The sequence below is a fragment of the Myotis myotis genome, unplaced genomic scaffold (assembly GCF_014108235.1).
Source record: "Myotis myotis isolate mMyoMyo1 unplaced genomic scaffold, mMyoMyo1.p scaffold_m19_p_15, whole genome shotgun sequence".
Taxonomy (NCBI): Eukaryota; Metazoa; Chordata; class Mammalia; order Chiroptera; family Vespertilionidae; genus Myotis; species Myotis myotis.
In genome coordinates, this window is record NW_023416319.1 from 16952906 (window position 1) to 16978626 (window position 25721).

The window sequence follows — 25721 nt, forward strand, 5'->3', positions numbered from 1 at the left end:
AAGGTGATCAGAGGTGGCTAAAGACTGAAGTGTAAGGCTCTATGGAAAGGGCCAGAAAGTTCAGAGGGTGGAGGGATCACGGCTGGATTGGGAGGGGAGACTTTATGAAGAGGGAACATTTGAATTTTTTTTACCTTTTAGTTATTTTTCAATGCATGGGTTTGCTTTTTTTGATTTGTAACAATCCAGGATGTAACCAGGCACTGTACTAAGCACTATATATATGTTTTTTTTTTCACTTTATCTTTTAGCATAATTTTCTGCTACATAATTATTCTTATAATATATTTTAGATACCCAATGTACACTGATATATCTAGTTTATTTTATAAGGTTTTCCATTAGTATTATAAATTATTTGTTTGTGTCGTCTTTAATGGCTTCACAATGGATTTACCATAATTTAGTCACTGTTTTTCCTAGTGGATATTTGTATCTAGTTATTTTCATATAGTATTAAGAGTCACTGTTATTGATGCCTAATGCCTACCAAATACTGTGCTACTGTGCAAGATAATTTATACATATCTTCCCATTTCCACACTGCAACCCTGAAAGATAGGTGTTATTTCTGTGTTACGCATGAGGAAACTGAGGCCAGGAAGTTACGAAATATCTATAAGATTAGAGATAATAAGTAGCAGCTGGAGCTCAACCCAGATTTGTCTGATTCCAAAGCCCATGTATGTGCTTTCTGCTACCACAGACTGCAGGGAATAGTTTTATCATTTAGGTTTTTCTTCATTTTGGGATAATTATTTTAGGATAGGTTCTCAGCAATAGAATTACCCAGTCAAAGGCTTTGGTCATTTTAAGAGTCTTGATATATACAGCCAACTGCTTTTTAAAAGGACTACTCCTTTAGTATCAAGGTCTACTCCTACTGAGTTCTGTCTTCTCCAGCGGATGGGTCTCTTTTGGATTTGGCCACTGAGGATGAAGATGTGATCAGCATACTCATGTTTCCGGTGGATAGTGTGTTGCTGGGGCTGATCAGGAGGGCCATGTTCCCAAGATGACGCTCAGAATTGGCAGCATACTTCCCAAGCCACTTCTGGGGACGAGGAACCTTGTTCTGTGGTTTGCACAATCTAGGAACCCACCACCAGCCTGTTCCCTGGAGGGCACTAGTAAATTCAGGCCTCAGCTGTTCCCGTAGGTTTTGTAATCAGAGCCCTTTGTGTCTTCCCACCACCCGTGCAAGAACATGCCTTCTAGGGGGTTTGCATCAGGGAAAAGGAAAACCTCTCTTCCAATCTGGGCCATCTAAGAGGACATTAGAAGTGCATCTATTGCTATCAGAGTGCCCTGACTGCAGATCCAGAAGAGTAAGCTGGAGTCGTGGCACTCCAAGAAATTTGTGCTATTTACTTTTATTTTCTGCCCTTTTCCATCCAGGATCTTCTTGTTAAATTTATTTCCTTTTCCCTATTTTGAGAAAAGTAAGTCATACCCTCTTCCCTCCATCATGTACACAAAATCTAAAACACTTTCTCCTTTTATAGGGAAGAGATATCATGTGACCCTAAGGAGGCAGGACCACCCCCACTCCATTACCTACCCCTTAAGCCCAAGGAATGTTTCCTGGAAGTTCTTCCATCTAAGGCCCGAACTGACTTGCGTGTTCCCCTTATAGCACTGCAGGGACCTTGAGAGGTCATTGATCCATCTGGCTGCCTCAGGATCCCTCCTTGGCTGCTGTCTGGGGACTGCTCTGTATATTTGAGGTTTCCTTTCTGTTTAGTTAGAGGCTTATTTCCCTGTGTGTGTCATCTAGGATAGGGTGAGGTAGGGGGGCCTTGTGCTTAATGGGAGATTTCTAAATGCACTGAATGCTGAGAGGGCTCTGTGAGTGTTGATTAGAGTTAAGCCCAGAGTGGCTGCTAATGTACATTCCTGACTGATAGGGACCAGATAATGTGCTCCAAGCAATATTTTTAACCTGTAGGAGATATGGAAGCTTAAAAGAGTTAAGCTTTTCTGCTACTTTTGGTGACACTAGGTGCTAAATTCCGTGCTGACATGAATAGCATTGAATCCTGGGCATTATCAACAAACAAACAACACACCACCTTTCTACTTTGAAGTCTCTCTTCTTCCATTCTTTCCTTCCCTTGCCTCTTTCTTTTTACTCCTTTCTCTAGTTCTACTCTAATTCTGTCTCTGTCCTTCCATACTGTGCCTTGATCTTTCTCCCTCCTCCTACCTCCCCAAAGTAAAATCTTGGTGAGAGATAGGAGAGAGGAAAATCCACAAACTCGGGGAAGGTGCGAAGAGAAGCGAGCCCAATCTACTCGCTCATCTCGGTCAAGTCTCAGCTGAGGAATGTGGAACTTCGGATTCCCTGGTATAAAATTGGCTGGGAAGTAAGAGCTGTATTGGGTGGAAGTAAAAGAGGTCGGTTAGGACTGGGAGCCAGGTCTGTTTGGGTGGTAGGCTATCCAGAAGCCAGGGCGGCACCTCTGCTGATACCCTGCGCTCTGTGTATACAGGACAGAAAGGATTCTCCGTTCCCACCCTCCTTACCCCTGCCCAGGGACAGTCACCCCACACCAATTCCAGGCAATGCCAACGAGAGCATCTTCTCTCCTGTTTCCAGGTATGGTCTTTGGCCTCAGGCCGGCTTGGGCAGTGCTTACACACCATCCAGACTGAAGACCGAGTCTGGTCCATTGCTATCAGCCCATTACTCAGGTAAGGGAGACATTTTGGATATGTCTCATATAATAATGCTTTTATTTTACAAGGCCAGTTGGGCTAGAAAATCCTCTACCTGTATATGCTAGGTTGCTTTGTGCTACTCTCCTGGAGATTTTGGAAATCCTCCGGTTCATACAAGCATTGGGTTGAGATAACCTTCTAGGAACCAACTTCCTAAGCATCTAGCCCAGCAATGTGAAGGAAGAGATACTATGTTAGAAGGTAATTGAGTCCAGCTGTTACAGCCATGTCTCTTCTGGAAGAGATGTCCTTTGGGGTTGTTACCAAAGCAGAGGCCTCTCAGCACCTCTGGGAGGTGCCAGCACTAGCCAAACTGCTCTCATAACACATCAGTGGTTTGTTCCCCTTGGGAAATGTCTTTTGGAGAATCCCTTAGAACAGTGGTCGGCAAACTGCGGCCCCTTGAGTGTGGCTCTTCCCCAAAATACCACGTGCGGGCACGCACGTATAGTGCGATCGAAACTTCGTGGCCACACTCAAGGGACCAAAGAGCCGCATGTGGCTTGTGAGCTGCAGTTTGCCGACCACTGCCTTAGAGCACTGAGTCATTAGGAGAGCTTGGGACCTGTGTGCCATTGGGCCCTCATCCAAAGACATGTATGTACATAGAGGCATTGATCATTGTAGCAGAAGTGCCAGATTTTTTATGGTGGATTTATCCTACCTTTGGCCTGACTGGTATTTCTCTAGCTTTATCTATGAATGAGTGAGCTTGCATTCTAACTTCTGCTTTCAGTCTAGGCTCTCTTGGACTAAGGCAGAGCCTCTCTCCTCCTCAGCAGGGTGCATTGATGCCCTCTCCTGCACCTGCTCTGTCACAGTGTTTACTTAGGGTCTACCCCACTTACTTTACCCCTCACTCCCCATCTAGATGATCAGTAGGAAAGCTGTAGGGCTGCCACCCTCCAACACTGGGTTTGAGTCAGTCATTTGTTTTATGGGAGAGTCAGTTCCCCCCTTTGCTCAGCCCCCTTCCTTTTTTCTCTTCACCCAATGGAGCTTGCATGCCTCCTCCTGCCCCCTTCCACAACTCCCTTTCAAATTTTTTTCTTCCTAAAGAATTAGAGCCGATTAGCCACGTCATTAATTCTTCAATTTGACGGCTGATATAGCAGGACCTGAAACACATTGCTGACCCCAGAGAATGGAGACCCCATTCCTTAGCATATTGACGGTGGGAGAAGTTAATTAAAATTCCACAGAGCGGAGGTGTCGGCTAACCTATAAACCTGTCGCTGTTCAGAACAAATCATTCTAGCGATCCTCGGAAAGAGGGAAGGAAAGACCAGCAGGGAGAGGCCTACGCCTGTGGGAGCGGAGGGTGGAAGATGGAGCCGTCGAGCTTTGTCCCTCCTCAGTTTCTTCCTAATGATGTCCCTGCTTAAGCCAGTCAGCCAGGCTTTGGGGTCTGTGGGCTGGGTATGTGTAAGGCCTGAGGGAGGGTGGGACAGCCTGTGGGGGATGACAGGTGGGCTGGTGACTTTGTCTTGATGGTTACCTGTGGACTTCTGCTGGCTTCAGGCGACTAGGGTGGGGTCCGTGGTAGAGGGAAGTTCTTCAGGGCTGGAGATGGTCCACGTGCTTGCTGCATATGGGTTTAGGCCAAATAACACAAACAGGCTCTCCCAGCATCCCCACACAGATTCCTCTACTCTACCTGCCTCTTCTGGAGTGTGTTAGGCTACCTGTTCACAGAATAGAGCATGGCAGCTGTTGAAGATGGTGCCAATAAAAGGTTGAGGACAGCCCTAGCTGGTTTGGCTCAGTGGATAGTGTCAGCCTGTGGACCTAAGGGTCCTGGGTTCGATTCCGGTCAAGGATATGTACCTTGGTTGCAGGCTTCTCCCAAGCCTGGGCCCTAGTCAGGCACATACAGGAGGCAACCAATCGATGCGTTTCTCTGTCTTTCCCTCTCTAAAAATCAATGGAAAAATATCCCCGGGTGAGGATTAAAAAAAACCAAACCAGGTTAGGACAGACGTCTGCCCTCATCATTGAGTAGCAGTTTAGATTACCATGAACTGAGTTTGGGTTTTTTGTTGTTTTTTTTTGGCTACAACTTGGAGGAAGGACATAGCTTTCTGTTACTAGTACTGCTCTGTGCCTGCTACTACTACTATCAGCTAACGTTTATTAGTCACTAGCTCTGTGCCAAACCCTCTGCTACGTCCTAATGTTCCTCATCTTTGGTGAAAACCTGGATCTTATGTTTTCTTCACATTCTCCTTTAGAGTCTTCTTGTCCTCTTAGCGCACTTTCTTGGCCCTGGATGAATCTTTCACTCACTGTTGGCTGGCTGTTCAGTTCCTGACCCACAGTTATTTGAGATGACCTTTTGCCTAACTTCACAGATGGTATCTTGGACTCTTTAAAAATAGTTTGCTTTTGGGATTACACTAGGTGATCAGGGCTTATGCTGGTATTATCTCTGTTCCTTCTTATTTTACCTGAAAATATACTGGGACAGGGGCCTTTTCATCTTATTATTAGATCAATTTCTTTTCTCTGTGTCCATGAATTGGAACCTTTCAATAAACTCACCCCATTTATCCCAGTCTGGGAGCCTCTGCCTCCCAGCCTCAGGGTCGTTCTGGAAGACTGAAATTCTGCTTTGCCACCAGCCAACAGAGTAGCCTTAAGTCAGTCATTCCCTTCTCTGAGCCTCAGTTTCCTCATCTAGTAAATGTAAATACTACTTTTCTAGACCTTTCTAGAGTATTGTGAAGATGACCTGAAATGATCAATAAGAAAATACTCTGCAAAGCTGAAAGGACCATACTCTGCAAAGCCAGACTCTTCTCTCTGGGATAGTACTTCTTTAGTGGCTTTACCTGCTCTCGTGGCTCCACTCTTGCCCGGGGCTTTGGCTGGCCCTCGTGGCTCTTTTGCAGTCTTCCTGAAGTGGGGATTCAGCAGGAATTTCCCTTTCCTCCCATAGTGTTCCTGCCCTTGATGGCTGCCTTCCGTTTCCGTCCCTGCCACTTTCCCTATTGAATGTGGTCATCAGTGTCACTAATGTGATGAGCTCCTGAACCCCTCATGAAGAACATGGGTGGGGTGGGGTGGGGAGAAGCTGTCCTCTAGGGCAGCTACTCCTTGTTTACCTGAAAATTTCTAGCTCCCTCATAGTTAGAAGGAACCTGGACAGTTAGAAGATCTGGCACATCTCTTTTCTTAATTAATCTCTTTCTTCTATTTAAAATATGTCAGAGCTATTTGTCATATTTATCTGATGCTGGGCTTTTGTGCCTTTTTTCCTTATGTGTGAACTTAGATACTTGTAGCATGAAACATGAAACCTCAAGCCCCAGGCTTAACTTGTGGTGCTCACGACTGGAAGAAAGCAGGTATTCTTTCTTGTGTCCAAGTATCACCTATCCTTCCTTCCATGACCCTGAGTTCTCGATTCATAAACAGCAATGGGAGATGATATTTAACACCCATCATGTGCTTAGAGTGTGTCAGGTACTCACAAAACATAGAAGTAAAACTAGTAGTCTCCACAGCAGGGTGGCAGACAAGGACCTTTTGCTCTAGCCTCTCACCCATCTTCTTGCCTTGATAGCAGTAATCCTGTTTTTAAGATTCATGACTTATAGGTGAAGCCCTCCTCCTGCAGAGGAGGCCCAGCCTGGCGCTGTGAATGAGTGAAGGAAGAGTGGCTGGAGGCATGCTTGGGGTGTAAGGGCATGTCGGGGTGTATTTGTGGGGCTGAGTACATTCAGTCCAGCTGGTCTCAGACATACAACCTTCTGAGGTCACAGTGGATTCTGAGCACTTGTCCATGAGTAACACAGAAAAGCAGAGTTTTCAAAATGTGAACTATGTTTTGTTGCCATTTAAAATTATTTCCAGCTGAGTAAAGCTAGTAAATACTCAAGAGTTAGGAAATGCAGAACTATTAAAGACTTAATTTCACTTCCTTCTACTTTCCATCTTTTTCTCTCTTACTTCCTTTCCTCCTTATTCCCTGTGTATTGACTGAGCACTTGCTATGAGGCAGCTCCCCAAGGTCCTTTCAGTGGTGGGGACAAGATGGTACTAAGAGCCTAAAACTAGGCTGTCTTTGATTGAGGGGTAAGAGGAGTGCCATTCCTGGCTGAGGGAGAAATAGAAGCTTAGGGAAGCTTGATATTGGGCTCATGTGGGATGGGGCAGAAGAGGCAGCAGTTGGTGTTCAGGTCTCTAGCCTGTTGCCATGTCCTACGGGCTAAGGGAGGACCACAAGACGTGCTTTTACCACTGGCATCTTGGATAGTAGCTGTGGCCCTTGAAGGACTCTGTGAGGACTGGGAAAATTCTCTCCTCCTGGAGGCCAGAGTTGAGATGGAGAGGGATGGTGGAAGGCAGTGTGTAGTCGAGGTCTGGGCTTACTCAGGCAGCTGTACTGGTAAATGCTTGCCCCAGTCCAGGAGTATGGATGCTCCTAGATCTTTAGTTCGCAGGGCTCCTTCCAAGCCAGCCATGGGGGCCCTGGTGGTAAAATGGATCTGTAAGCCGACTTGCCCTGGTTGCCTGAGAGGGGAAGAGAGAAGAGCCCCCAGACGCCATATTTATTACCTTTCAAGAAGAAGGACGTGCTCAACAGAATCCTCTCCCCGTCTCTGAACAACACTTGCTCTCGTGCGAGAGTGTGGTCAGGAAGGCTTCCCGGGACACTTGGGTTTTAATCCCTTCTCTCTTGTTTCTGTCATTTGGGAAATATATGAGTGGTATAGGTGTAGAAACTTGACTTAGCTATGTTATTAAATATACAGTATAATTTTGTGTTACTTTGCTCACTGTGGTGGCCTGTTTGTTTTCTGGGGGATTAGTCCAAGTCTGCATGAAATGTACCGATTCAAATTCGTAAAGTGAGTTGCGGCCTCTGGGGGGTTTTGATGGAGCAGCTGCCCCTTCTTGCTTCATTTTTCCCAGAGGTGAGGGAGAGTCTGGAAGGAAAGCAGGCACTGTGTACTGTTTGGTAAGGGGGTGGGTTATTGGGAGAGCAGGGTGTTTGTTCCAGTGGCTACAGAGTTTACTGTGTGTCGTGTGTGGGGTAGATGCATATTCACTAGCCTGTTGAAATGCACCTTTCTTTAGAGAAAGGTAATTGCATCTGGAGTTTTCCCTGACAGAGAGGTTTGAAAGATTGGAAAAAGCAGCAGCCAACTTTCAGTTTGGATTCTTCTGATTCCCAGTGGTTCAGCAACCCTTTGGCCCTGGGCTGCATAACTCAGTGCTTTTAGGAGAAGACAAATCAAAAATGAAGGTTGTGCCTCTGAGTTTTGCTTTTTCTGGTTGGCAATGGAGAGCTGCGTCTTGAAGAGGATCCCTAACCTTGATAACCTGAAAAATATTCTGATGGTTGACTTAGTTATGCTTCACGTTGTGGCTGGTTCTCCTGATGGCTTGGCCCTTGGTCAACTCGAAGACCTCTCTGCTCTCCCTCCCAGGGGTGGGCAAGGGGGAAGCTTCCTCTGGGGCCTGTCTAGGGAAAGGGGACCTTCCTAATGAAGGAGTGGCTTGATGTTCCCTTTTGCCAGGCTGTAGAGCACACAGGAGGGAGCTTCCTGATGTGATGCCCTCGGATGAGAGAGTCAGAGGCACAAAGGCACCATGGAGGGGCCAGGGATTGGCATGGCTGGCAGGGGAGGCATGACATCTGGAGAAAGAAGGATGCTCTGGGTAATGCTAGATGGGCTCCTTAGTCCAACCTGAAATGACCAAAAAATTGGAAAAGGATCAGTGTGGGGATACAGTTGAACCAGAGTCTGGTCCTTCTGAGTCTCAGGGCAGTGCCCACTACCCTAGAGTTCATTGCCTGGGCTAAGCCAAGCCTCTCCTATGGATGTATCCATCAGTAGCAAGGACGAAATGCCACAGGAACTGGGGTGGGTTTCACTTCCTCAAGATTGGATTTCTGCCACTGTCCAGGGCAAGATGGGCACAGGGAGGCTCATGTGCTAAGCTGCTGGCCTGAGACCAGCAACCCAACCAGTCCTGGCTGGCCCAGAACCCATTTGTGGGAGCGACTCCTTCCCAGGCCAGCAAGGTTGGCTCAGTTGTCAAGAGCTGACTTAAATAAAATACCACAAACAGAAACAAAGGCTGCTGCAGAAGCCTGAAACACAGCCGGTGCATGGAGACCCTGCCCCTACTAACAGGGATACATTTCCACCCAGTCTCAGTGCTTCAATTCTTTGGTTCCCCGTCTCTTGTCTCTCTCCCACCTGCTGCCCATCCCCAATCTATCTTTCTCCAGATATGTAAGCATTACTATGCACTAAACTCTGGGGGAACAGCAGTGAACTAGACAGCATAGTGTGATGGAGAGACAGACCAGTCAGTGGTAATCTGTGTGCTAAGTTCTCAGATGGGGAACAGAACACATTGGAGGGATCAGAGTCTTCTTCCTTCTGGCTCCAGTCCCCGCCTGCACCGCTGTTTTCCCGAAGCGGGAAGAGAGAGGAAGGTAATTTTCCCTCTGCAGCTGTGGCTGACTTTTCTGGGTTGTGTGTGCAATGTGCCTGTGTTTTTCCACCTTTGATCACTGTTCTGCCAACAGATAATTTAGCAATCACATCCCAAGGTGGAAGCATGGAGTTAATGTTAAAATTAGTTGTTGTGTTTTTTTTTCTTTACTCTTTAAACTTCAGTGGGTGATGAGGCAGAGAGGGAGGTGGGAGGGTGAGGGGGAGCTATAAATTCTGTGGCTGGTGTAGCTGTTCTCTGAGCAGCCGGGAAGCCTCTGATGTCTCCACAGCACTTTCATTAACATTTAAATTAAGGGTTTGTTTTCCAGTCTGTTTTATAGGCAGGGACCTTTCATGGCCTGTCACATGTAACCCCCCCCCCACCCTCACCCCCCCTGCTTTCCAAGCAAGTGTGTAATTGTAGCCACTGCTCTCTCCTAACTCTGGGTTGCAGCTGGAGTTCAAAGGGGATTCCTGGAGATGGAGCTCTGGAGGTACAAGGTGTACCAGTCAGGATGTGGGTGTTCCTCCACGATGAAGGCGCTGTGCCGAGCTCTCTCTCCTCTTATTTGACCTGTGCTTTTCTCTGCTCTTTTAAGGGACATACACTTCAATCCGACTCAGACCCCTCCCACCCTTCCTTCCCTGGGGCCATCAGCTTGTGGGAAAGCCTGCATCCATGAGCGCTTTCTCCTTATATCACAGGTTAGGCCCTGGGACAGATCCTTCCAAGATACAGATCTTTATGCTTATCCTCCTCCTTTGGATTTTTTTTTTTTTTTTTTTTTTGAGCCTCAAGAATACTTCCTCCTATTCTACTTAGAGAAGCAACAATTATAAAAGAGATCACCATCCGGGAAGAATTTACAATATAATAGGATCCTTTGGTCCTAAAAAGTGCATTCTAGAATCGGTAGACATGTGGACACACCGTAGTTGCCAGCTCTGAGTGGACAGTGTTTGAAACGGCATACTGACTTCGGCGAACATCGAGGACACTGTTTTTCGAGGTCTTGGCATCATAGGAAGCTCTCCTCCTCCTCACACAGTGAATTTGTTTCTAAGCTTCCTTCCCCGCTAGCATATCTGGCCGCATTTGGTGGTGTTTTGAAAAGATATTCGTGCTCTGGTCTCTCTCCTCCTCCTCAGCATCCTGTTGATCTGTAGATGATGAGAATGTGTACTAAACACTCATAAAGCATCTCCTTAGTTTATAACTTCCAAGGGCTTAGTTCATCTAACTGCTGGTCTTGAGCTGGCTTTCCTCTCTAGACAGTAACTGGGGCATTTTTCTCTTTCTGATCAGAGACTGAGAATTTTCTTTCTCTCAGAGTTTTGACTTCACTATTTGAGTCACTGCATCTTTCCTCCTTCTTTCACTAATCCACTCAGACAGTTTCTGACTTATCTGCAGGATTGAAGATGGCTGAGTGTCTTGCCCTCCTGTTCCAGGTAACCTCGTCAACAGGTGGACACCCTCATGCCCTGAAGTCTTGCCCAAGGGGAGTGTGGGAGGAGCCAGGGTGACCCTTGTGCAGGTGCTGCTGGGCTCAGATTGCAGCCTGGTGTCCAGGCCCTGCCTGGTGGTGATTAATCGGGGACACGGGCCGGCAGAGGCCCAGCCAGGGCAGCTTTGGTCCCTCACTGTGAAGACCTTTGGCTCGGAGACTGAACTGATCTCTGTTGCCTGCTTCGGCGTGAGTTTGATCTGTCAAGGCTAAAGAGGAACCTGATGGTGGGGCGGAAACTTCTAGTCCTGTCTGACTTATGGCACCGATCCATTCCAGTGGCCCTGTCATGATAATACTCGTATATTTAAGAAGATTTCCCCACCTGTTAGCTGTAACCCTCGGATCAGTCAGAAGAGGGATCTGCATGTAATATCTGTGTTTTTAGTTTCTTGAGTCATGGAGCTTACTCTTATAAGTAAATTGGGAGTTGAGGTGAGTCTGAGTGAAAAAGATAATGATGAGGGTGTAGCTGGATCAGTAGCATTAATGAATGTTTGTGTATTGGGGGTCATGTCAGAGGTGGAAAGATCACCCCATCCTCCTGCAATTCGGTGAGTCTCAGGCAATTTGGGGCAGATTTTAATATTTTATTTTTGAGTTGAGTTTTAAAATTCCTTGTTTTCCCTTTCACTTCAAGCCAAATTTTTTGAAAATGTGCTTCCCCCTTTTCATCTCTCAGAGTTATTGTCTCTGGGATCTCCAGATGGCAGTCCATAGTGTCAGCTATATTTCTTATGTTCTCCAAGTTCAGGACAATCATGCAAAGCTCTGCTTGGTCATGGGCTTAAGACCGAGAACAGGAATCCTGATGCCCATGACCATGTCCCTATATCAGTGAGTCTCAGTAAGTTTCTCTGTTATAGTAGTTCCATTTGAGGGGTTATGAGATTGGAACCCAAGAGCTGGAACATTTTCCTCACATCATCAAAAGAATAGACACCAATGTATGCCACCAATAGTAAGATATGTTGACACCATTGATATGGAAAACTGCAAAGATGCTATGAATCATAAAGGTCTGTGTTGATTCTGAATTCTGCTGTGCTGACTAGCTTCCATGTATGGTGACCATAAAGGATGTATTTATGCCTCAGCAAGCCAACAAATGTATTTGGTTTTTCCTTCAGATCAGTACTAAAAGATTTCTGGCTTTGTGGATTCTATAGCTGCTAATCCTTGTGCCTCTCTAGCAGTTTCTTAAACAGGACTCTAGAAGTTTCAGATTGTGAACTTTGGGGAGGGGTGTTATTTGCCATCTTTTGTAAGAGTTACGTGCCTGTGTGCTACAGATGAAACCCCGGTGCCTCTGGGCTGCCCTATTTAGCTGACCACCCAAGATCCTTGCCCCTTTTCCCAACTGGTTCTTGCTCCACACTGGCCAGGGCATTTTCCTAGGGGTAGTTTGTAACATGGCCTGTCAGACAGGCTTGGTTTAGGCAGAAGGGACTGGCAAGGGAGGATGAGTGGAGGGAGGAGGGAGAGGAGTACGCGTAGACAGAAGCCATGGTAATTGCAAAGTGAATATTAGTCCAAGAGCTGCTGGCCCAGGAAATTGCTTTCTGCAGAAGCTTTCCTTTTTCATAGTTTGCAATGCAAATTTAAAACATGGATAGGGAACAAAAAGTGTAGGAGGGGCAGGTGGAGTGCCAGTTGGGATGTGATAACATCCACAATCTTCCCAAGGGCCTTAATTTGCAAATGGGAATTTCAAGTAATGAGCAAGAACCTTTTAGGAGATTAAAATAATTATAAATCATATTTTTTTGTGACACCACACACACACACACACACACACACACACACACACACACACACACACTTTTTCCGTGTTCTTGTGTTCAGACTTGTCCCTGGCCCTGCTCAGCTTGCCCTGCTGTCTCCTTCTCTGCTCCTTCCTGCAGTAAAGCCATAATCCAGCTTCTGAAACAGTGGCCATGGTGGTCATAGTGTAGTATTTTGATTTTCACAGCAGCTGCATCTACGGTCGGCACACTTTAGAAAATGTGCACACTGGCCCTGGGGGCTGGAGCCTGTGTACATTTTGAGGAGCAGGCGTCGTGAGGAGGAGCTTGCCCGCCTTCACAGAAGGCATTAAAACCAAGGCTCTTCATCTCACACTTTCTCTGATCCCCTTAACGCTGTGTTAGGCAGAATGTGGGGCCAGCAGGCCTCTTTCCTTCCTCTAGTTCCCATGCTTCATCTGCCCCATCTAGGAGGTGTGGCTTTCTGCTTCCAGACTGAAGACATTTAAGTCTGTGTTGCTTGGTGGTGCTGGAGGAGGGGATAGGTAGGGGATGGCCACCACTTTCATTGTGCTGGCATAGTAAGTGGTCAGGTGAGAAGCTTCAGATCAGCTTCTTTCTGGGAACTGAAGTGAAGTAGACAGGAAGACAGAAAGGCTAGAATAGAAGGAAGAGCTTTTCAATTATAAATGTGCCTCAGTAGTAGAGGCCCTGTGTAGCTGGGGGGCTGTATCTTCTCCTTTATGTGTGGCTCTGTTGCATATGTGACATGCACTGGCAGAATAGATAGGGAAGGAGAGGCTGAGATGTGTGGGGTAAACTGAAATGAACCCCTTTCTGCCCATGGCGACCATTGACTGGGGACTTTTGAAAGAGAGATTATCTCGAGTCTTGCCCTGGGTCAGTCCTGTTGTGCTTGGTCAAAACTCTGGCATTTCAGGAGCACAGTCTCCCGGTAGGATGTTGTCCAGATGTAATCAGCCATCACTTAACATATACTCCTCACTCTGAACTTACTGCACCATGGCCTGCAGGGGCTATGGAGAGGGTATGGCTCAGAGCACATGACCCACTGTCTCTCTTTCTCCTGAGGATTTTACTCTTACAAGATGTTTCTCTTTCTCCAGTTATTTTCTGCCTTGTTGCAGCTATAGCATTAGCTGTCCTGGCCAAGCCTGGGCCTCTTCCTCCTGGGTCTGAATGGGAAGAGACCAGGTGAGTGACTGGAGTGGGATCCAATGGTAAATGATCCAAGAGAAGGAGCTGGGATGAGGGTGAGATTTGTAACATTTAGCAAAGAGAGAGGGGCACATGGGTTAATGTGTTTGAAGTACTCTACCTTCCTGACCAGTTTGAATCTCACTAGCATCCAAGGTGAGCTGTGGTTGAGAATAAAAACAAAAAATTAGCCCGGCTGGTGTGGCTCAATGGTTGAGTGTCGACTTATGAACCAGGAGGTCACAGTTTGATTCCAGGTCAGGGCACATGCCCAGGTTTTGGGCTCCATCTCTGTTAGGGGGAGTGCAGGAGGCAGCCAATCAATGATTCTCATCCTTGATGTTTCTATCTTTCTCTCCTTCTCCCTTCCTCTCTGAAATCAATAAAAAAATACATTTAAAAAATTAATACAAAAAGATAAGTTGTTCAGAGGATTCTTCAACTTGTTAGAGGTCTGGCCAGGAAGAAGGAGAGGAAAAGTTAGGGTTATAAAATTATATTAGTTTGGCAGTGAGAATCAAAATAAAAACCTGAAAACCTTTTAACACATAAATTCCATTTCTAGGAATGTATCCTAGGCAATAACCAGACTAGTATGCAAGATGTATGTATTAAGATTTATATTAACAACACATACATATACATTAATAGGGGTCTGGTTAAATATTTTATGGTACATTCATTCAATAGAATACTACATATTTATTAAAAGGAGAATCTAGATATATAGTCATTGATCCCAAAAGATGTCATAACATATTGTTAAATGAAAAAAGGTCACAAAACAGTACGATAGTTACTTCACTAGCTCATGTGGTCTGTTTGTGCTGACATTTATTTCTTTTACTTGTTTGTATTTAAATATTTTATAATGAACCTATTTTTATAATTAGAAAAAAACTTAAGTTACATTTAAATGTCTATTTTAGTATCAGGCATCTGTATACAGAATCATTCCTTTATTTTTTATAGTTATTAAATTAAATATGGACCTATATTTACTTTTTTATTTTAAACAGTGTTATTGAAGTATAATTTATATACCATAAAATTCACTCATTTTAAGTATACGATTTAAGTATACAATTCCATGATTTTTAGCAAATTTACAGAGCTGTGCACCCATCACCACATTTCACTTAGCATATTTTTATCACCCTGAAAAGATCCTTCCTTACATTCACTTCTGCAGCGTTAAATATGGTTTCATGCTCAGAACCTTTTGTGGGGAAAGAAATAAGTTAAAATATTGGAATTTGTTTAAAAAGGCAATGTAAACTCAGAAATGTTTTTCTATGTGGAATGCGTATTTCTGAGTGCCTGCCTTACAGATGTATCAAGAATGCTGTCATGTGCAAGCTCACATGGGGAGTATGAAGTACAAGAGGCAGTTTTCACCATCCAGGGGCGTATAGTCCAATAAATCTGCACACCCTCAGTTTATTCCAGGATATATGCAGTGTGAGAGCCATCAATTCTCAGGATTATTAACAAGAAACCAAAGGAAAGCAGTGGCCTTTTTGTTAACTCCGGAGCTTCTTGGGTGACATGGAATTTGAAGTGGGACTTCAAGGATGGCTTTCCTTAAACTGCTGAAGGGAAGTTGAGGCAAGGGGACAGGTCTGAACAAAGACATAAGGGATGGGAAGTTCAGTGTATGTTTGGGGGTTCAGAATGAACAACTTTGGCTGCCTGGGATGGAGGTTTTGTGTAAAGACGTGGTGAGTGAGGCTGGAGTGGAGGCTTGGGGCCTGGAGTGGAGGACTTTGAAGAGCAGAGTGTGACTTTAAGCTGAGGATAATAGGGAACCATAGAAGGTTTTTGCCAGATTGAAGCCATTGAATAATTTAGTTGGTGGCACAGTGTATAGGATACTTTGGAGGGGTATAGGCTGAGGCTGTTGTATACTTTTCTGGGAGTACACTTGGTTAGAAGTAAGGGACTGGACTCCTAGGGACAGTGGGAAGACAACCTGGATTCAGGAGAACAGAGGAAACAGTCTGTGGGCAGTTGTGACTGCATTTGAGGAGGAGAGGGAAGAGGCCTGCATGAGTGCTTCTGTGAGCCTGATGGTTAAAGGGGACCATGGCTTTGAGAAGGCTAAGTTCTCTGTTGATTAGAGTTGGTGATGGCAGTCCGGTAGCCATGGCTGGAGACAGCCAGGAAGGTGGAGCTCAGATATGGGGTCAAGATGTGGAAGGTATCAGTACGGAGACAACAGTTGAAATGATGTGAGGGGTTAGTACCAAAGGAAAGCTCAGAAAGAAATAAAGGCATCCATCCGGGTAAGGAGAAGAAACCAAGAGGCAAAACATACTATCAGAGAGAGCAGATCCTCTAGTGAGACTAGACTTTGGGCAACTTACATACACTCACTTATTACTAGCTTGCTTGTTAGGCCTCCTCCCTTTTCTAAGTGATGATAAGAGACATAAAATCAAAGTGCACAACAACCTTGATAGTGATGCGTGGAGATTTGCAAGCATTTTATTCTTTTTGCTTAAGTCAAACTATAATAATCCTAAGCTTTCTCTCAAGGTTTTTCCTCTGGCTCTTGTTCTGTTCTCTATTGTTCTGCCCTATGTTTGTTTGTTTGTTTTGCTTTTTTCCCTCTAGGGTTGCCTACTTTGGGCTTGGTAATTCCTCCCCTGCCCCCTCACAAAACCATTTAGTGTAAGTGGGTCGTGGAAGGCCAGCAACTGAACTAGAGATGCTAAGTGAGGGAGTGTCATTAGTCCCAGTAGTTTTCTCCATGTATGGTGGTATCAGAGGAAAGCAAAAGAGGCCGATTTAGGAGAGAGAAAAAGTCAACTGACCACTTTGCCATTTGGAGAGATTTGGCATCAGAGCCCCAGGGGCAGACCAGGTTCTGGGCTTGCTTGGGCATCTGTGCCTGTCTGAAAACTTTTTCTTTAAAGAGAATTAAATAGAAACTTTCAAATCCTCCTCAGATTTTTTAGGGTAGTAATTCCATGGGGTTTGTCATTTGTGTTTGAAGCTAGTGGTAAGGAGGGTGGAATGAGGAGAAGCGAAGGGGTGGAGATGGAAAGCAGAGAAGGAATCAGAGAAATTTTATTGAGGGAGAGTTGGCTGGGTTTATAGGGGGGGGATCTCTCCCCTCCTCCCCATTCGGATTTGAAAGGGCCGGTGAATCTTTGATTAGGTGCAGGTCAAAAGAATTTACACATTGTGACCTTAATAACTAGAGGTGATTGGCAGGCGGGCTGTGGGGAGGGGGCTGCGGGCCCCTTTCATCTCACTTAGCACAGAGGAGAGACAATGGGCCAGCCGATTTTCCTTGTTGTCCCTTGTTTGAAAAGGTCTGGTGTCTCTACTAGGTACCTGTGACATGGGGGTCTTGATTGGGGTCTCATAAAGGCCCCGTCAGTATGTCCAAAGGCCAAGAGTACAAAAGCAAGCAGTGGGTGGGGGTCTCAGCTGACCACTGAAGAAGGGAGGGGAGGGTCCTGGAGGCAGTGGAGGGAGAAGCAACCCCCGATGGGAGCCCTTATAGAAGGAGGAGAGGAGGGGGGCAGAGAAGGGCCATTTTTGTCCCTAACTCATCAAGCACATCTGCAGAATTGTCCAAGCTGCTGCCGCCTGGTTTCAAAAGAAAAAAATGATCGTTTGATAAACCGTCCCTGATTCACCATTTTCTCACAAGGGTGGGAGACCCAGCCCTGACCTCTGTATGATTTCACATCAGGACCAGGCTTTCTTTCCTCCACCCCCAAATTACTAGAGAAACTTTGAAATGTATCCTGTGGCTTTCTCTCTCCCTTCTTCAAATCCCCCCCTCCCCCTGCCATTTCCCACCCTCTCCACCCCACTGGCCTCTGTTTTCTCCCTGGGCGCTCCAGAGTGTAGGCAAGTAATTAGTCCCCTCTTTCTGGGGCACAATGAAGCCAGGGTGTTTGGCAGGCCCCTTCCCACCGCTCACAGAGCCGGGGCCTGGGGGGAAGGACCAGGTGGCATGTGCAGTGTGTTGCAGGCCGGCACAATCGTTGGGGCACAGGGCCGGGGGCTCAGGGACTAGTGTGCTCCTGCTTCTCGAAGGAATGTGCAGAGGCGCACGCATTAATGGTCCCCACACAATGCTTGCATTTTTTTCCAGGCAGAGGCATCTTCCTGTGAAAAGGCTGCCAAACCTGGAGCCCAGGCGGGAGCTTTGGCCCCAGCGATGGCGTTATTTCCCACCCTGCGCCTAGTCACTTGGAGCTAACATGGGAGACCAACAGGCCGCGTCTCCCGAGAGCCCGATCTTTGTATCCGATGTGTGCTCCCCCTCTGCCCTGTCAGTTTTGTGTGTTCACGGAGTGTTGATTTTAATGCGGGTCTCTGTTGGGCTGGGAGGCCAGGCTGGGGGGCCTCAAGTCTTTGTCTTGCAGGGCCTCTTCTTCTTGGAGGGTCTTCAGCCCTGGAGGCTAGTGGCAGATTTGAGAGGTAGGGTGAGATGCCAATTCTGGCTGGCAAAGAATTCCCCCATCCATGCGTCTGTCACAGACCGTGTGGGGTGCCCAGAAAACAAGAGCACCTTGGGATGCGCAGGCACACGCTTGCTTGGCCCTCTACCCCCACCCCTTGAGGGGGTGGTTAGTTCTACCACACAGGGCTGCCAGCTTGAAGTGAGCTACTCTCCTTGTGACAGTCAGGCAGGAGCACAGACTGTGAGCTTCAGGGAGCCAGGACAGGGCCTTGTCTGCAGAGGTTGAGGAGGAGGTATGGACCGACAGGAGGGGTGCTGGGGGAGCACAAGTCTGCTGCATATGACTACCCAGCAATTGGGTAGGGTCAGGAGAGAACAGGACTAGACAGAAAAAAGACGAATGTCTGGGGGAGCATTGGCAAATCTCAAATGCTTATCTTCAGCAGTTGAGGGGAGAGTTCCCTACAAACTAGTGACTGAATGGGAGGCATTTTCTCCAGTGAGGATAACTGGGGCCCCATCACAGGTAGACCCACTAGGGACTGGCCCACAGGATGGCTTCTGCCTTTACCACTCACCTCACTGCACTGTACCCTTGTGTGGGGAGCTGGGGAACGGGCCTTTACCCATTCTGGGCCCTTGGTCTTGCTGAGAGAGAAGATGTATATGCATGACTTAAATAGGGGGAGACACTGGGAGCATCTCCCAGCCTGGTGGTGGCCTGCTCTGCTTCTGGGGAGAGGGAAACCCAGGGATACTTTGAGTCGAGGAGCTGGTGGTGATGACCTGCCCAGCACCACCCACCCATGGCCACGTCCTGGTCCTAGCATCTGGTGTGGTGCTGGGGGTGGCGCCTTCATTTGAGGAATCAGGTTTTTAGAAAGGGGCTGTGTCTTCACTTTCCATATGATCAGAAGGCAGCGGTGTGGGCTGGCCACTGGGATGAGGTGGCCCTGGAGAGGCATCCCGCCAAGGTTCCCAGAGCACAGCGGCTCCTCTGTGCTGCTTTTGGCATCCGTCAGACTGTCTCAGGAATTAGTGCCAGTCACCCTGCCAGGCCTGACGAGGGAAAAGAAGCTGGAGCTCTAAGGCCTTTGAGGGGCCTGAGTTCCAGTGGGGCTCACTAGTAAGGAGCAGCTCCTGCTTTGGGCCACTCTGTGGCAGAGAACATTTCTCTTATTGAGAAGTAGGCACTCCCAGCAATACCGACCCCTTCCCTTTTTCCTTGTACTGTTCTTTCACTTTAACCTTCCCCAAAGCGATTTCTCCCACCCTTCTCTTCCTTTGGTGGACAGCTCCTGAAGAGCCTGGAAGAGTCTGAGCTTCTGTGTGTGGATATGATAATAGAGGGAAGGGGTGTCAGGGATGGTTACTTTGCGGCTCCAAGAAAACACTGTCCTTCCCCCAGGCTATCCTACCAGGGCTGGGAGGCACCAACAGATCATAATCTTTCACTGTGAACTCGATGGAGGAAAGAGATGGAATCATGGAAACAAATTAGATCTATCTGTAGAGGGTGTTCAGCTGGAGAAAATGAGCATTTCTTACTATTTGGAGTGCAGGGCATTTCATTATTAAGCTTCATTACAAGGGGCAGAGTGCAGCAGCCTCTTTGGGAACTCCCTGGACGGTTTTCCCCCTTTAAAAGCATAATTATATTTAGTTGGAGGAAGAGTCAAGAGTTGCTCTTGGAAACTTTGTGGAGCACCCAGGGATTTAAAAGAGAGTTTGGAATAAGGTAGGAGAAGGGAGAGATGGACTAGTGGCAGGGTGCTTGGAGGTGCTCCCTCATTCCTTGACAATAAAAAAAGGGTGGAAAAGCCCTGATGCGGGTGGGGACCTCACTTCTGGAATAAGATGGAGGAATCTGGACAAAAAATAAAAATGTTGATCAGAAATCCTGATTTCTGGGAGACCTGATACTTGACCTTTTTTTAAAAAAAAAATTATTGGGGTGACATTGGTTAATAAGATTATATAGGTTTCAGGTATGATTTGATTGCTTTAAATTTTGTATTAAAAGTACAAAACGGTGCCCTGGTCGGTGTGGCTCAGTTGGTTGAGCGTGGTCCCATGCATTGAGAGGCTCTCATCAGGGCACATGCCCAGGTTGCAGGTTCAATTCCTAGCAGGGGGTCTGCAGGAGGCAGAAAATCTGTTTCTCTCCCTCCCTCTCCCTTCCTCTCTCTCTAAAATCAATTAAAAAACATAAAAATCTTAAAAGTACAAAATTGTGAGATTCAGATGCAGTGCAATGGTCTGACAACTGTTGTTTCCCAGCATGCACCGGACTTTCACCTTTGGAGCCAGGGAAGGGCTGAAGTAGGCTGGGTCTGATTGAATGCATACTAACTTCAGTCCAGGTTTGGTCCTGTTCGTGGAATATTATCTGAGTCAGTCAGGTGAGGTTAGCTTTAAAGTTTTGACTCCTTTTCCTACTGTTGCCATCCTAGGGTTCATGTCTGAAGTCTAATCAGTCACTAGGAAAACTCTGATTCAGGACATATCTGGTGTTCGTTGTTCTCAGGGAAGCTGAGAAAAGGCACTGATTTGTCATGGGAAAGTTTCTCCCATGAAGGGGGTCCTAAGAGCAGAGGTACAGAATTGCATTTAAAATCAATGCTTGTTGTGACTTGATCAAAGGTCTAGAATTTTTGCTTTCTCTCACCCAAACCATCCTTTGCTGTTAGCACAAGTCTCTGCTTAGCCCAACCTCCCTGAGGTTCCTGGGACTTTAAGTATACAGGATGTCTTTCTGTGGTTGTGGACCTAATCCCTAATGGAGGCCTAGTCCTGTTCTTTAGCCTGGGACCTCCCCAATGATTGGGTGAACCTGGGGTTCATGAGTTTACTGAGCACCTGTAGGAGGCAGCTTATTTCATCTGTCTCTTTCCCTCTTTCCCCCCATTCCTACCCATACAGAGGAAAAAGTATCCCCTTGAGCACTTTCTGCTTCCCCCCAAAATGGAGAAGAGATGATCAGAGGAAGCAATTAACACCTCATGAAAACGAGCGGAGCAGTGTGTGTATCTGTCACCTGTCTCAGGCCTGTGCGTCTGTGTGCATCAGGGTGGCAGGCAGGTTCCTTAGTCTGTGGGAGCCTTCCCCCTAAGCAAGAACAACTCTCCTGAGATGATCCACATGCAACTCTGTTTTTCGCCTTCATTTCTCTGTGTTAATGCCACTCCTTCTCCTAGTATAGAGTATGTCAAGAAGACTCCTCAGCATAATTGAGGGCATGTATGTGGATTCTTAAAGCCCTCCTTTCCTTTTCCCTGGAACATGGAAGAGGCGCGCAGAACCTGGTTACTGAGTTTCTGGTAATCACTGTGTTTCCTGAAGTCCTTTTTCTTCTCTAGATTTTCTTGCCCAGCCTTCTCCCTGGGACTCCCCTTCCCTGTGAATTTTCCTCCTATTGGTGGTGGAGTGCAGGGACATGTTTTCTTTTTTTTTTTTAATTAAATCTTTCTTGTTCAGATTATTACATTTGTTCCTCTTTTTTCCCCCCATAACTCCCCTTCCTCCCAGTTCCCGCCCCATCCTCCGCCCTCACTCCCCACCCACTGTCCTCATCCATAGGTGCATGATTTTTGTCCAGTGTTTTCCCACATCTCCCACACCCCTATCCCCCCCAAGAATAGTCCATTCCCTTTCTATGTCCCTGATTCTATTACAATCACCAGTTCATTCTGTACATCAGATTATTTATTCACTTGATTCTTAGATTCACTTGTTGATAGATGCATATTTGTTGTTCATAATTTGTATCTTTACCTTTTTCTTCCTCTTCCTCTTCTTAAAGGATACCTTTCAGCATTTCATATAATACTGGTTTGGTGGTGATGAACTCCTTTAGCTTTTCCTTATCTGTGAAGCTCTTTATCTGACCTTCAATTCTGAATGATAGCTTTGCTGGATAAAGTAATCTTGGTTGTAGGTTCTTGCTATTCATCACTTTGAATATTTCTTGCCACTCCCTTCTGGCCTGCAAAGTTTCTGTTGAGAAATCAGCTGACAGTCATATGGGTACTCCCTTGTAGGTAACTGATTGTTTTTCTCTTGCTGCTTTTAAGATTCTCTCTTTGTCTTTTGCTCTTGGCATTTTAATTATGATGTGTCTTGGTGTGGTCCTCTTTGGATTCCTTTTGTTTGGGGTTCTCCGCGCTTCTTGGACCTGTAAGTCCATTTCTTTCACCAGGTGGGGGAAGTTTTCTGTCATTATTTCTTCAAATAGGTTTTCAATATCTTGCTCTCTCTCATCTTCTGGCACCCCTATAATTCTGATGTTGGTACGCTTGAAGCTGTCCCAGAGGCTCCTTACACTATCTTCGTATTTTTGGATTCTTTTTTCATTTTGCTTTTCCGGTTAGATGTTTTTCGCTTCTTCGCATTTCAAATCTTTGACTTGATTCTTGCGGTCCTCTGGTTTGCTGTTGGGTGTCTGTATAATATTCTTTATTTCAGTCAGTGTATGCTTAATTTCTAGTTGGTTCTTTATCACAACATCGAGGGTCTCATTAGATTTCTTGTAGATCTCATTAAGTTTATCGGCAGTTTCTAGAAACTTATTGAAAGACCTTAAAAGTGCGGTTTTGAGCTCTATATCCTCCATTTCTGTCATGTTTCTTTGTCTCCGCATTTTTTATGCTTTCTTGGTGCACCCCCTAGTGGTCTTTGTGCGCAGTCTTGTTGTAGTTAAGCCTTGATTGTTGTAGGTATTACTGGCGGGGATTTGGCCTCCAGGCCAACTGGCTATGAGAATCAGCTGTGTCTGCAGTGGGAGAACTTCTGTGCTGGATCTCTAGGGCAGTGCTAATCTAGCCTTTGCCTGAGGCTATCTGGCAATGCCTTTGGGCAGGGCGGGTCCCAGGGGATTTACAGGGTGGGCGGAGCGAGCAGTTATGGCTGCTCTCAGTCCTGTTCCCAGAGGCTCTGCCTCTCAGAGTCCCAGCAACTGCTGCAAACCTCGGAGAGAAAGCTGCTTTCGAGTTCCGACCGAAGCCAGACAGTCCCGCTTCTCCCATCTGGGTCCCTAGAGACTCGCCCGGATCTGGAGCTCAGAGTTTGAGACTCCCTCCCAATTGAAACAGACAACCATGCCCTCAGCCACCAGCCCACTCCGCATGCACCTCCGCACCTTAGTATTTGACTTCAGCACTGCGCCTCCTCTGAGTCTTGGTATGCTATTCCCTTTCCTCCTAGTTGTAGAACTTCCACTCAGCCAGCCTTCCTGTGGTTCTGGGTGATGTCCATTCCGTCTTTTAGTTGTATTTTTGAAGTGGTTGTTCGAGGCAGCAAACTCCGGTGTTAACCTATGCCGCCATCTTGGTTCGGTCCGACACGTTTTCTAAAAGAAGTTTTGTGTGTGCTTCTCAGGTAAGTTATAGTGGATGGTTGTGGCCCTGTGGGAGCACGCAGACCCTGAACGCAGACGAGAGCAGGTGCTGTGGACTTGGCTGTGAGGTTGCAGCTGACCTGAGAGTTCTGAGCAGGTTTATCATCAGCGTCTAAACTCCTTAGCGTTTTCACAGAGGGGGATGGGAAGTTGGTTTTCTCTAGAAACCTTCTCGAGGATTCCTCAAACCAGCAGCTAACAGTGTCCGATATTGGCACAGGTACTGTGTAGCAATGAAAGTCTGAAGGGAGGTGGGTCACCCAGCCTGTAAATCAGGAACCCACACCACTGTCAAGTGTGTGCAAATTTATGTCATTTTTTTTCATTCTTCTGAAAGGTTTGTATTCCATCCCAAGTGGCTTAGGTGGGGAGAAAGGAAACTTCCTGTCAAATGACCTTGTTGGCATTCTAATGTTTTTCCAGAGAGAAACCCATAGTTTTTGTGATTTCAAAAGTGGATAACAAAAACATGCCACCAGGGGAATGCAGAGTGGTGCAGCCACCGTGGAAAACAGTATGAAGTCGCCTCAAAAAATTAAAAAAGGGACTGCCATTTGACCCAGCGATCCCACTTTGTGAATATATCCTAAGAATCCTGAAACACCATCAGAAAGAATATATGCACCCCTATGCTCATAGCAGTGTTATTTACAATAGCTAAGATCTGGAAACAGCCCAAATGCCCATCAGTAGATGAGTGGATAAGAAAATGCTGTGGTACATCTAAACTATGTAATACTGTGCAGCTGCAAAGAACAAGAATCTCATCCTTTGAGACAACATGGATGGACCTGGAGATTATTATGCTAAGTGAAATAAGCCAGTCAGAGAAAGACGAATATCACATGATCCTACTTATATGTGGGAACTAATGAACAAAATAAACAGATGAATAAAATAGGTCCAGAGGCAAGGATGCATGGAACAGACTGACAGACCTCGGAGGGGAGGGGGCTTGGGGGGATGGGAAGAGATTAACCAAAGAACATATATTCATATGTACATATAGCCCATGGACACAGAATAGTGGTGAAAGCCTGGGGTGGGGTGGGGGTTGGGGGGCAAATGGGAGACATCTGTAATACTCTCAATAAATTAAAAAAAAATTAAAACTAAAAAACAAAAACAAAACCCCATGCCACCAGAACAAATCTATTCCAAAGCAAGCAATGAGAATGCGGTGTGAGTGGCAGGGCTTATAACTCGAGGAATTGGACGGATGGCAGGCAGCTGCTTAGGGAAGAGATTCCTAGGCCCAGTATTGCCCTAAACGCCTATGTGAAAACTTCTTCTCTGTGAAAGACCCAATGAGAAGAGTCCCTCCCCTCATCCTCTTTGAGGCAGTCGGACCACAGAGGGTCTGGAATCAGTGCTTGGGCCTAGCAGAAGGGAACCAACAGAGGCAGGATGTCCTGTGGGTGGGGGCTCCTTTTCTGGAAATAATGTAGGAAACAGATAAGTTAAGGTCATCATTGGAATCTCTGCTACCCATTGCAAGAAGCCTTGGCCAGGCCCAGGGCCAGGAGAACTCGGTTCTTGGGAAGAAGTGGGCTCTGGCAGCGTCTGGTGTCAAGCCTCTGTTTGGAAAACCATGCGTACCCACGACTAGCAGGACCGCATGGGTCTGTGCGGACTGGGGATCTTGAGGCCCCAGAGTTTTGTGGTCAGGCTGACTGAAGCCATGCCTGTGCCCCATCCTTAACCACTGTCACCAGGAGGTAGAAAAATCCCCACCAGGCTTCTAGGGACCAACTCTGGCTCTATTGGAACTTCAAGTCTCAGAAGAGGGATAAAAGGTATTAGGTGTTGTGGGATCACTGTTGGCTGTTTATGACCTGAACCTGGGTTTGAAATTAATTGGATTGCAGAAACAACTTACTTTTATTATTTTTCAAACCACCTAAATACCCCAAAACCAAATCAACCCCCCAAACTTTTCGTCCTTCTCCCTCTCCCCGTGACTGTATTTGCTGTGCAGTGAAAAGTGCTTCCCCAGCCTCCTTTGGGTTACTGTGCTGAACCAAGTGAGAAACCCAGGGAAGGAGGAAGGTGGTGCCAAAAGGGCTTGCTACTGCTCCCCCCAACCCCAAGCTCTGCGTCCCCTGGCCTGCCCCGGCCGCCTCACTGTCTGGGCTGCAGCCCAAACAAGCAAAGGCGCCTTGACCAACAACAAGCCCCAGTTTTGTTGCGCCTGTGGGGGAAATGCTTTCTGGAGCCCAGGGATCTCCTCTGAGAACCACCTGTGCCTCCTGG

The 25721-nt window shown here is 46.6% G+C and overlaps 1 protein-coding gene across 2 annotated transcripts in view; it reads left to right on the forward strand.

Annotated features, from left to right (window-relative positions):
- FBXW4 (F-box and WD repeat domain containing 4) overlaps positions 1-25721 on the forward strand; it is a 79477-nt gene that overhangs the window by 23477 nt on the left and 30279 nt on the right. For both annotated transcript variants that reach the window (XM_036336234.1, XM_036336235.1), the window contains exon 5: positions 2600-2694. In XM_036336234.1, the coding sequence (XP_036192127.1) occupies positions 2600-2694 (95 nt within the window). The remainder of the gene's footprint in view (positions 1-2599; positions 2695-25721) is intronic.